The sequence below is a fragment of the Prunus dulcis genome, chromosome 2 (genome assembly GCF_902201215.1).
Source record: "Prunus dulcis chromosome 2, ALMONDv2, whole genome shotgun sequence".
Classification (NCBI taxonomy): Eukaryota; Viridiplantae; Streptophyta; class Magnoliopsida; order Rosales; family Rosaceae; genus Prunus; species Prunus dulcis.
In genome coordinates this window covers 13,648,075-13,661,082 of record NC_047651.1, presented here as the reverse complement: position 1 = coordinate 13,661,082, position 13,008 = coordinate 13,648,075, and the positions used below count along the sequence as shown (strand labels likewise).

General features: G+C 37.5%; 1 protein-coding gene and 1 pseudogene across 1 annotated transcript; both read left to right on the top strand.

Annotated features, from left to right (window-relative positions):
• Positions 1 to 4,651: 4,651 nt before the first annotated feature.
• On the top strand, positions 4,652 to 11,710 carry LOC117617789 (metacaspase-1-like). Its single transcript, XM_034347346.1, has 5 exons — positions 4,652 to 5,379; positions 10,250 to 10,580; positions 10,734 to 10,854; positions 10,950 to 11,198; positions 11,461 to 11,710. Exons 1-5 carry the CDS (start codon positions 4,974 to 4,976, stop codon positions 11,518 to 11,520), a joined length of 1,167 nt encoding a protein of 388 aa, XP_034203237.1. The 5' UTR covers positions 4,652 to 4,973; the 3' UTR covers positions 11,521 to 11,710.
• LOC117617787 lies at positions 5,387 to 10,242 on the top strand (annotated as a pseudogene).
• Positions 11,711 to 13,008: the final 1,298 nt, after the last annotated feature.

Below are 13,008 nucleotides of genomic sequence, written 5' to 3'. Positions count from 1 at the left end.
ATAAATACAAAAAATCAACAAAAGAGCCACATCGCAAATTCATAAGGTCATAAAAAAAATAATTAAAAACTTGAATTTTGATAATTTAATCAAGTAATTGCAGTTTGCAATTTTTACATGTATATTTTTATATAAAAATAGTGATTATATTTTGCCGATATATATATATATATATATATATATATATATATGAAGATTGAGAAAGACAAATAGAAAATGAAGAAGAAACAAAGAAACAAGTTGGTAATTTGGTGTGTATTACACAAATTGACACAATTCATTTAATAATTGGGTTACATAGGTATTTTATTGGGTTGATTCAAAATCCACCAGTTTATTAAACAGGTCATGGTGAGTTGACTTGAAAATGACCCGAAAATTAAAAATTAAAAAAAAAACCTCTCACAGAAACGGAAGCACGTGAAGAGAGACTAGTATATATTAATATTTAAATATTTTTTATATTTTTTAAAAATATAAATTTAATGAATTTGATCACATTGATTAACTGTCCTAAACACAGGTGCCAAATTAAAAATACATAAATTAAATTGACCAATGTTATAAAACACAAAGACTATTTTAACATTTAATCCTTGATTTTTATTTGTTTTTGAATCAAGTCATGCCATTTCAAATTTTATCTCATAAATAACCTTAAACATTAGGCTATTGTTTTCTTTTTCTTTACATCAAACCTATAAGAGCGGCTCCAGCGAGGGAGCCCAGCCCGAGGCGAGGGCAGAAAAAAAAAAAAAAAAGTCGTTCCACGGTGCAGCCCAAGCCCGGGGGTGGTGTGGGACCCACCAACTCGGGCTAGCCCGAAGGCGAGACCAGCCCTAGGTCCAGCCCGCGTTTTGCTGACGCCAGCTCCAACGGTACGCTGCCACGTGTCGCCTCCCCAGCCTTCCGATCTGCTTATCCGAATTCATCCAACGGCTGAGGCTTTTTTGGGCAATAAAATTATGAAAAAAAATCGTAAATTTTTTTTAAAAATTCTAAAAAATTCTAATAATTTTTTTCTATAAATACCTATCAATACCCTTCACTTTCAACACCAATACTCTTACATTTCATTATACTTCTACTATTATTCACTCTTTCTACTCAACATTTTCCTCTTTTTCATCTAGCATTTTGATTTCATATTTTTATGGCTTCTTCTATCGAAACCGGAGGGGCTTGGAGCACCATGGAAGATGTTTCCTTGTGTGAGGCTTGGCTCCAAATTTGTCATTGTCCCGTGTCCGGCAATGAAATGAAATTTTTTCATATGTGGAAAAAAATTCATGCCGAATTTTGTGAAAAAATTCCGGGGTCTACTCGTACGGAGATGACATTATCCAGTAGGTGGAAAATTCTCAATAAAGAGTTGGGAAAATGGAGAAATGCCCTAGCAAAAGCGATGGACAACTATAGAAGTGGGCAAAATCGTACTAACGAGGTAAGTATTTTATAATTTTTGTTTTATTAAGTTTAATCTCCTAATATATATATTTTGTTAATATTTGTTAATATTTCTTGCATTTTAAATATTTTGTTCATATTTCTTGCATTATCAATATTTTGTTAATATTTCTTGCAATTTAAATATTTTGTTAATATTTCTTGCATTTTCAATATTTTGTTAATATTTCTTGCATTTTCAATATGTTGTTAATATTTCTTGCATTTTCAATATGTTGTTAATATTTCTTGCATTTCCACTTGTTTCTTAATTTTCTTGCTCTTCTAATTTATTTGTAAGGTTAATTGCATTTCCATTATTATTTTTTTTGTTACTTGCATATCCAATATATTTTAAATATTTATTGCATTTCCATTTTTTTGTTAAATAGATAATTCAAGCACAAATGTGGTTCGGTGCAACCGGGGGTGGCAAAAAAAGTTTCACCCATCATGAATGTTGGGAGGTGGTGAAATATTGCAAACGGTTCATAATTATTCCGACGGGTCCGGAGGTTGTGTTAAACGAGACGCCACTCCGTGATTCAATGACATCGGATTCACCTCTCGATTCTCCTATGAGTCAAGACTCACCCATCGAAAAGGAGTCGAGGCCCATTGGCCGAAAGGCCGCGAAGGCAAAGAAAGCGGGTAAATCAAGCAATCATAATTCACAATTTTTGGAGGAAATTGCAAGGCAAAACGGCATAAGAATAGAAATGGAGCAAAAACGCCAAGATAACGAGTTGGCCCTTCAAGCTGAGTATGCACGAGAAAGGGAGTATTTGCACAAAAAAGATATGGACAAGACGGATCGGGAAACCATGGCGATGGATACAAGTCATATGTCCCTTGAAACAAAACAATTTTGGAAGCTAGAACGAAGGGATGTTATGAGAAGAAGAGTTTTCCGGGATGATGGGTCTAACAACACGGATTGGTTAAATGATGGAAACCATTAAATTAGTTAGCATACCTTTTATGTATTTGTATTTTTCATGTTTTCTATTAAAGTTGTTGTAATTCATGTATTTTATTTTAGTAGTAGTAATTTTTAATGACTTGTATTAGATTTCTTTATTTAATAAACAAAGCATTCAATAAATTACCTTTTTATTCAACATATTCCATACTTCAAACAAAACATAATAAAAATAAAAAAAAAGTACAAACAAGGCACAATAATAATAACCAACCACAACCAAACCATAATAAATAAAAATACAACACAACCTAACCAAAACTAAATAAAACATAACCAAAGCATCTATGCTCCATCATTCATCTTCATTGCCTTTCACTGCCCATAGATGCTCCATCAAGTGAACTTGACGCATTTCATGAATATACGAAGATTGCATCTCTGTATATCGATCTATCATTCGGGTCATCAAATGACCATCCCTCACCAACGGTTCCAGCTCAAACGGTTCTCCATTTGGCCCCATGGGCCTTTCATATATTCGTGTCAATGCCGTGTTCATTGGATCCGGTTCGTAGACCTCTAAAGCATCATAATCGTACTCATCCTTCACAATCATATTATGGAGGATGATGCAAGTCATCATAATGCTTCTGAGGATCTCCTCATCAAACATACGAGCCGCACCTCGAATAATCAACCACCGAGCTTGAAGGATGCCAAAACACCTTTCGACATCTTTCTTGTATCCCTCTTGATAGGTAGCAAATAATTTTTGCTTCTGGGATCGGGGATTCGGAATGGATTTGACAAAAGTGGTCCACCTCGGGTAGATGCCGTCAGCTAGATAGTATCCCGTCTGGTATACAGTATTGTTGACTTGATAGGTGACATTGGGGCCCTGGCCTCTCAATACATTGTTGAATACGGGGGATTGGCCCAGCACGTTGAGGTCATTTTGTGATCCTGTAACTCCTAAGAAGGCATGCCAAACCCATGTGTCGAAGCCAGCAACCGCTTCAAGGATGATACTTTTTTGGCCTTTTCTATTTCCATAATCACCTTGCCAGGCAGTTGGGCAATTCTTCCATTGCCAGTGCATGCAGTCGATGCTACCCATCATTCCTGGAAATTCTCGAGCTTTGGCTTTTTGTAGAAGCCGTTGGAGGTCCCTGGGAGTAGGTCTACGCAGGTAGTCCCTAGTGTACAGAGTTTCAACTGCTTGACAAAATCTTACCAAAGCCTCCAACGTAGTGGACTTCCCCATCAGGGCAATCTCATCCACCTGATCAGCAGATGCTCCATACGCCAACATTCGTATAACAGCTGTAAGCTTTTGCTCCGGAAGAAGCCCCAAAACCCCAGTAGCATCACACTTTTGAACAAAGTATGCATCATAATTGCAAATATCATGCATGACTTTATTGAACAAATGAGGTTGCATTCTAAATCGCCTTCGAAAATCAACATCAGAGTACAAAAAAGTTGGGATAAAATAATCTTCCAAAAGATTCTTACCCCGAGAATGCCTATGTCTTTCCACATTCTGGCGCCGGCCGACTTGTGAACCACGGCGGCGACCTTGGTTCTCTTCTTCTTGCAAAGCCACTGCTATGAGAACTTGCTCATCGACTTGTCTCTGCAACTCATTGATTTCATCTGCTCTACGGTTTCTCTCTCTCTTGCCTCTCCAAGCATCTCCTAAATTCTTCCATTGAGAATGAATGAAGTATGAATTCTAAACTCTGAGAAATGAAAATATAGAAAGATGTGGTGTGAGAGGTATGAGCTGAGCCTCTTGTTTTATAGAAAATTTTGGCAAGATAGACATGCCACGTGGCTTGATTTTATTGGATGAAAATCTTATCTGAAATTTGAAATTCATCCGAAATTTGAACCCAAATTTATCTGAAATTTGAATTTTGAAATTCATTCAAAATTTGAACCCAAAAATTTATCTGAATTTTGAATTTTGAAATTCATCCGAAATTTGAATCAAAAATCTTATCCGGAAATTTTATCTGATTATGAATAGTCTTCACATGTATTAACCCGGAAATCTTATCTGAAAATATTACCCAAATTAATCATTTTCATTAAAAAATAGGAGGAAAAAACAAAAAAATGTATAGTAATTGCCCTTAGCCATGGCAACGGGTGAAAACACAAATTACTATTTGCAAGGGCAACCACTATTCACGTGAATAGTGACTACCTTAATTCCACCCTTGTCATGGCTAAGGGCAAATGGATGGAATTGCTCTAAGTCGTGCAAGTCTTGTGAAATGTAGATAATGATTGCTTTCATCGAGTAATACGGTTCAATGGGTTTATTATCGTGTCAAATATTAAAGTTTGGTTTGTATTTGAATATACAAATGGATGTTTGGTACTTAATTAACACATGACATGATTAACAAAAAAGAAAATGAAATCCCGCATCTCTCTCTCTCTCTAATAATCCAATTTTGCAGTCACGGTTTTCAAGTTTCCAATCCAAAACCGAGTTTATATCTCTCTCTGAACAATCACAAGAATCCATAAATTCAATTGCATTCCCATTCTACTCCTACCCTTCTCTCCAAATTCCAATTTGGCGGCGACCATGTATATGCTGGTGAACTGCTCCAACTGCCGCACTCCGCTCCAGCTGCCCCCCGGCGCCGAGTCCATCCGCTGCGCCCTCTGCCAGGCTGTCACCCTAATCGCCGACCCACGCACCCTCCCACCACCTGCCTCCTCCCACGCGCCTCCACCTCCATCTTCATACTCACACGCGCCTTCCCATCACTCTCCATACTCTCAAGCGCCTCCCCCTCCTTCCCCTTACTCCCACGCGCCGCCAGGTCCTCCCCCCAACGCGCACGGCCGGAAGAAGGCTGTGATCTGTGGGATCTCGTACAAATACTCGAGACACGAGCTAAAGGGTTGCATCAATGATGCCAAGTGCATGCGGTTTCTCCTCATCAACAAGTTCCACTTTCCAGAAGATTCCATTGTCATGCTCACTGGTATATTCAGTTTGCATATGCATAACATAAACATAGCTGTGTAGTAATTGTGAATATGGGTTCTTCTTGTGCATGTGAATATATGTTCTGTTTTGATTGACTGCAAATTTTGCAATGTGATTTGATTTGGTCTCTGTCGGTGTGATTTGATTTCATATGTTTTGAAGATGCCCAATTGAAAAAGACTTTTGATTTAGATATTTTAGGCCATAAAGGTTGAGGCTTTAGGGGTAGTGTTTGTGAGAAAAAAGGTTAGGGGTGCAGGGCAGTAGGGCTGAGCTGCTTTTCAGCGGCTGTAAAATCGAACCGTGAATGGAAATAATTGAGTTCTAGCGCAAGAAACCTAATAAATCTTAGTTCTACTAGGACTACTTGATAATTCCTAGCCCTACTAGGACTGCTCAAATAACATAAGACATAAAAGTAAAAAGCTTACAATTTGGTCTCTGTGGAAGAAAGAAAGAAACAATACCAAGTGAGATCATAGATGGAAGAAGAAACTGTAAACCCTGAACCACAGACCGGACCTCCCATGCCGGACCTCCCTGACCAAGACCCTAGCTCCTCAGATTCTGACTCTGATTCTGGCTTGGAGGACGGGGACCAAGCCCAGAAAAACCTGCAGCTCCAAACCCTAGAAGCCGAGCTCTCGACCAATCGTGGCAACTACAATGGTCATGTCCAATACATAAAGATTTTGAGGCAAATGGCCGACATTGAAAAGCTGAGGCAAGCAATGGAAGCTATGAATGAGCTGTTTCCGTTAACCCCTTCTATGTGGCAGGATTGGGTCCACAGGGTCTCATGCTTTTCCTGCTATTGAAAAGCTTTATGAGCAAGGAGTCTTTGAGTATCTGTCCATCTCTCTTTGGCATGACTACTTGTATTTTGTTCAACAAAATGATCCCTCAGTAAGAGAATGTTAGTCTGCTGGTATTTTGAAGGCAAGAAACCTATTTGAACGGGCTCTTACTGCAGCTGGTTTGCATGTTTCTGAAGGCAATAAACTATGGGAAGGGTACAGGGAATTTGAACAAGCTATATTTTTTTATGAGACTGACAATCAGGCAAGAGAAAAGCAAATTCAGCTCATTCGTAATTTATTCCACCATCAGTTGCCAGTCCCCCATGTTGATATGAGGTCAACACTTTTGGATTACAAGGCATGGGAAGTGGAACGAGGAAACATTCTTGATGCTGGCTCCAGTGACCTGGATGGGATTTCATCCCATGTTGCCTCAGTATACCAAAAAGCGTTGGAATTGTATAATGCTGGCTTTCATCTTGAAAAACAGATTTGTGGGCAAGGTATGTCTGACTCAGAAGGACTTCAAAATTTCATTAACTGCTTCGGCAGGATATGTTGTATGAATGTGCTATTACTGACTTTCCTATATCCAGTTATCTCTGGCTTGAATATACTCACTATTTGGATGAAACATTGAAGGTTGGAAGTATTATAACCAACGTTTATTCCAGGGCCGTAAAGAATTGCCCATGTGTTGGAGAACTTTGTGTCCGATATTTGCTTTCGTTAGAGCATGGTCATGCTTCTGAGAAAGAGATTTCTACTGTGTTTGAGAAGTCCCTGCAATGCATTTTAACCCTCAATGAGTACCTGAATTTATACCTCACCCGCGTAGATGGCCTAAGAAGAAGACTCTCATGCCCTGTTGAAGGAGAGAACGTCTTGGATTATTCATTAATAAGGGAAACCTTTCAGAGTGCTTCAGATTACTTTTCAGCAAACCTGAAGATCACAGATGGTTTGTTACGTTTGCATGCTTATTGGGCCTGTCTAGAGCTAAATCTGCCTAAGGACTTACTGGCAGCTCGCGAAGTTTGGGAAAGTTTACTTAAGATTCGTGGTTCAATGCTGGAAGCATGGCAAGGTTATATAGCAATGGAAACTGAATTGGGGCATGTGAATGCAGTTCAGTCTCTATATAGGAGATGCTAAAAGATTTCCCGCAACTGGTTCAGAGGACATCTGCCACTTGTGGTTATGCTTTGAGAGGGAGTTTGGTTCGTTGGATGATTTTGACCGTGCTGCACAAAAGGTCTCTCCTCGTCTGGAAGGGCAACAATTATTTAAGTCACAACAAGAAACCAAATTTACAGGCGAGGGGGATGATTATTTCAAGAAGAATGCTTGTGACAAGAGAAATCAAGTTTCAGAGATACCTGATGAACAATATTCAGCAAAGTGGCAAAAGAATGCAGCTCAAAAGATAAAGAAAGCACATGGGAAGGATTCTGAGATTCTGAACTCCTTTGAACAAAATACAGAGGAAAAGATCAAAGCCAAGGGTGACAAACCAGATGTAGAAAATGAGCAACCGATGAAAGAGCCTGTTTCAGAGAAAACAAAAGTACATGCTGATCAGTGCACTGCATTTGTATTAAATTTTCCCTCTAAGGCAAATGAAGAACATCTGCATCAAATCTTCGGTGATGTTGGGGGAGTGGTTGCTATTAGAATACTGCATGACAAGTTCACTGGAAAGCCAAGGGAAATGGCATTTGTGGATTTTTCAGATGATGCACACCTCGTTGCAGCTGTAGCAAAAAATAAGCAAAGGCTCCTTGGAAAGAAGCTGAGCATTGCATGATCAGATCCGAAGCAGGGGAAAAAAGAACATGCCAGGGGATCTGAGTCTCGGGAATCTGCTGAGACCTCCAATGGATCTAGGGCACATCGAGCACTGCAGTCTACTCATACTTGAGGAAGCGACAATGTCCAGCTGAGGGGTAGGAACACATTTGCAACTCCCAGGAATATCCTTTCACTTGGTCAGACTGCAAATAAACCAAAAATTGAGGAACAGGGTGATGAAAAGCCAAAATCCAATGATGAGTTAAGAAATATGTTCCTTAAAGGTTAAAGCTTTGTAATTGTGTTCGGTAATTCTACTGAAAAGTACTGGCAACTTTCATTTTCAAATGCTTTTTGGACACAATATGGCAAAGGAAGCGCATGTCTTCAGAATCAGGAAAATATAAAGCCAACCTTGGCCATACTATGATGGGTAGGAAATATATAGGGGTTGAGAGCCTTTTTGCGTGATTTTACGTATAACTGAATTGGATCTTTTATTGGTTACAGAATTTATGAGGTCTAATTTTCTGTATCCATGTCTGCATGGATCTTTAATCTGATTTTTTTAAATGAAATTGATAAAAACTGTATACACTTAATAGTCTGTTTTTTAGCTATTAAGAAACTTACTAATCCTAGTTCTGCTAGGACTACTTAAATAAATCCTAGCCCTCTACGACTACTTCAATAACTTAAGGCATAAAAGCAAACGTGACAAATAAGAAGATAATAAAGTAATTAAAATCCCCAAATTAACTAGAACCCTAGCCTAGTTCGCTAGTGGGCTCAAGCAGTCTTGGACAGCCTTGTAGATGCTCCTGCATCAGTTAGGATGAGATATGCAGCTGAATATTGCAGGTACAAGTTTCAAGTAGGAAAGTGGATCATTTACGATATGTTTGGCTAGTGTTTGTGAGAAGAAGGTTTGGATGAGAAAAGCAGCTGTGAATCCTATCAATTAGAAGTTCCAAATAGGATGTTTGGCCATTTAACTTAGCAGAGAAGTGAAGATATGAGTGAAGGGTTTTTGGGCATTTAAAGGGAAATTTGTGCTTGTGGGAATACTCGTTGGCGATAAAGAAGAAAGAACAACCCAAAATTCTGTTAACAACTAGGAGTTGAATTCGCAATGCGTGCATTATATATGGTATATTATGTACCTAACTAATTGTAGAAGACACTTTGATTTTAGTAATCATTCTATGACTCTTGAGCTTCTTTCAAGAACATCATATGAAATTACTTATCTGGAAAACGATAAACTTAAGGTGCTGTCTAGCTGAACAAATCAGTTACTGACAATTAGCCTGATGAAAGGCGTGTTGTATGGGAACTTGTAGGTACAATTTGTTGTGCATGATTTGATAGTTAGATCATCAATGGACTTAATTCTTTTCTGGACTTTGGATCTTTTTGTGACTCTCTCAAGCTGAGCTTGTACAGTTCACAGGAACCGTGTAGATCTTATTTGTAGGATATCACAGAGCTGATCTAGGACGTAGAGTGGGCTATGGCTGTGTGTGATATTTGGCTTAGTGCACTTCTGAAAAATAACTAAGAGAATAAAACTTGAGATGGCCTATGGCGAGTAGTAGATATGTGCATGGGGAACATTTATTCCAACTGAAGGCAGGCAGACGGCTTGAGTATTTACAGGATCTTTTTTTTTTTTTTTTTTTTTTTTGGTTCTATCAGAATTAAAATTTTGCAGCTTTTGTATTGTTGTCATTTAACAGTTGAAAGCACTAAAATCACGTTAAGTAGTTTTTTGTCATGTGGCTTCACTCTGCTCATCATTGGTAGTTGATAAAAAAGGAACATTTCTGCTGGTGTATCATTTTGTAGGTGTCTTCATATGTGTATATATGTGTATGTATATATATATATATAGATGTATATATATGTATATATGTGTATGTATATATATATATATATATGTAACACTAATGATTTATATAATATATATTTCTTCGATAGTCTTTTGCCCTCCCAATATCAGAATTTCTCTCCTTCTTCTGACAAAGTGACACAGAGAAAATGTTTGTGTAGGAACTGATCTGCTAAAAGTTTTAAAGAAGTAGTTTGATTCCATTTTTCTTTTTGAAAGTTCTTGTCTTTTCAATATAGAATAATTAGCATTCAAATACACAGTAATTTTCAATTTTTCTTGATGCTCTAATTCAATTTCCAAACCCTTTGGTGAATATATTTCTTTTTCTTATGTTTAATAACTTGTCTACTCATAATTTGTACCCATATTTTGAACTGCAGAAGAAGAAACTCACCCATCCAAGATTCCAAACAAATACAACATTAGAATGGCATTACATTGGCTTGTACAAGGCTGTCAACCTGGTGACTCCCTCCTGTTTCATTACTCTGGTCATGGTTCACGACAGAGGAATTATAATGGTGATGAAGTAGATGGATATGATGAAACCCTTTGTCCCCTTGACTTCGAAACTCAGGGTATGATTGTTGATGATGAGATAAATGCAGCGATTGTAAGGCCCATTCCTCATGGGGTTAAGCTTCATGCAATAATAGATGCTTGTCATAGCGGCACTGTACTAGATTTGCCATTCCTTTGTCGAATGGACAGGTTAGTTTCCTTTCCATCAAATTTTTTTACCAATCTGCAATAGGTCGGGATTTCTTACTATGGATAAGTTTCCTTTCTGTGTCTACCTACTCGATTACTCCTTGTCCAAAGTAGGGATTTCTTACTACGAATAAATTTCCTTTCTTGATTTAGGAATGGACGATATGTATGGGAGGATCATCGCCCTCGATCAGGTGTATGGAAAGGCACAAGTGGAGGAGAAGTCATTTCGTTCAGTGGTTGTGATGATGATCAGACTTCTGCTGATACATCTGTAAGTTTGAAAAGATAAAAGAGGTCTAGAGTTTATAAAATTATAGTTTAAATCTCAAGTAGAGCATGTCTGATCTCATGCTTTATTGGGAACAGGCTCTATCAAAGATCACATCAACAGGTGCCATGACTTTCTGCTTCATCCAAGCAATTGAACGTGGACAAGCGGGCACATATGGAAGCATACTCAATTCTATGCGTTCTACTCTTCGAAGCACGGGTAGTGGTAGTGGCCTTGGTGGTGGTGTTACATCTCTCCTTGGTGGTGGTGGTGGTGGTGGTGGTGTTACATCCCTCCTTGGGATGCTTCTGACAGGAGGCAGTGACACTGGCGGGTTGAGACAGGTATCAGCTTGCACGACTTGTTTTTAGTAGTTTTTGAAGTTAAATGATGATATAGTAATACCAACATATGGAAATAGGGGAAAATTTCCACTCGAGTTTTCTATCTGAAAGCATATAGACAAGTTCAATTTGCACTTGACTTCAAGGCATGAGCATGCACCAAATGATCTTGTGACAGGCTTGTTAGTGTATTGGCATCCAACTCGTTGGTTTTAATGAATTTATAGAGACTGATGTGCCATTCTGTTTTGCTTTGTTGCAGGAGCCGCAATTAACTGCCTGCGAGCCATTCGATGTGTATACAAAGCCTTTCTCCCTATGATTTTTTCTGTCTATATGATTAACAGATATTATTTTTCAGAGAACGTATTTTAGGCTATAGATTCTTGATGATACAACTCCTTTGATGAGTAATAAATAGATTCTTCCTATACTATTTTAGGCTATAGATTTTTTGAACCGTGTGTCTACATCTTACTTTTCTGGTATTAAAAATTTAGTGTTAAGCAAAATTCTTGTACACCGACTAGCACTTTGAATGTCAAAGCACAACCACAGCGAAACAAACTCTGTCTGTGTTATCGTTTATATTGCTTGTTTTAGGACTTTGTCTCGGGTTAGATTATGGGGAAAAAGAAAAAACTAGTATGATTCTATGGCCATTTGGGGAGAATTTTAGAGAAGAAAAAAAACAGATAGTATTTTTATTATTAATAATAAGTAATATATATATTTGTTTATTTTATCATATAGAAATTCTGAAATTAATGGCTTTTTGTCATTTTCGTTTATAAAAGTTTGGAGTTCTCTTTGCTTGTTTAAGCAATGAAAGAATTAGGCACTTAATTATTTGCTGTTAGAAGAGGAAGATACGGTTTTTGCTTTTGGTTAAATAAAAAAAAATTATTGAAGGGGGGGAAATAAATAAGACAGTAAAAGAGATAATGGAGGACTCATAAAAATGATGTAAACAAACAACAAATTTTGCAGTCATGTCACTAATATAATCAAATTAAACGTACCATATGGAATTGCATATGCAAAAGGTCTCGAACATGAACTGGACATCATATTTTCTTCCCAGTAAAGCCACAGCATGACTGTACTTGAGGCAATAAACCATCAAAGCCCTCTTTGCTGCTGCAAGTGCTCTTGCTTTGTATCCAAAAGAAACTTAGTGGGCAAGTGAAGAAAAGATTTTTTAACACCATAGCCAGAAGAAGAACAGAATCTTTAAATCTTTTAGTGAGCACTGGTCGTCCCTAAAAGCATAGAAATCTTAATGCTTTTTGTACCATCCCATATATATATATATGTATATATGCTTTGTATGTCTTGATAAAATGGATTGCAAGTACCTCTCAGAAAGTGTTCATGCCCACTTTATGACGTGTAGAGCATGAAAAGCACATTACTGTAAGATTTGGCTACACTTCACCTACTTTTTCCATACAAAGCTTTAACTTTCTTTTGAGATATATACGAAGCTTAAACTTTAAGCAAGAAAGAAAATTACTCAAATCGTTCGGCTTCTTTTAGGGCTCATTTAGGAGAAATTTTTTGTATGTTTCGGGTACACCTGTACCATCCAATATGCATAGGACATGTGGAAATATTTTATTTTTACCTATGTGTATTGGAGAATATTTCCACATGTCTCATGTGTATTGGATGGAATAGGTGTACCCCGAACATACAAAAATTAAATTGTTTGTTTTGACAATCAATCCATACATGTTAAGATTTAAATGAGAAGAAAATGAAAAAAAAAAAAAAAACATGAACAAATTTCAAATGATTCTTTGCATAT

Excerpts from the sequence above, each read along its gene's own strand:
- LOC117617789 (XM_034347346.1), top strand. The coding sequence starts at position 4,974 with ATGTATATGCTGGTGAACTGCTCCAACTGCCGCACTCCGCTCCAGCTG. Across the intron at positions 10,855-10,949 it reads AGACTTCTGCTGATACATCT|GCTCTATCAAAGATCACATC; the intron begins GTAAGTTTGAAA and ends TATTGGGAACAG. Across the intron at positions 11,199-11,460 it reads ACACTGGCGGGTTGAGACAG|GAGCCGCAATTAACTGCCTG; the intron begins GTATCAGCTTGC and ends GCTTTGTTGCAG.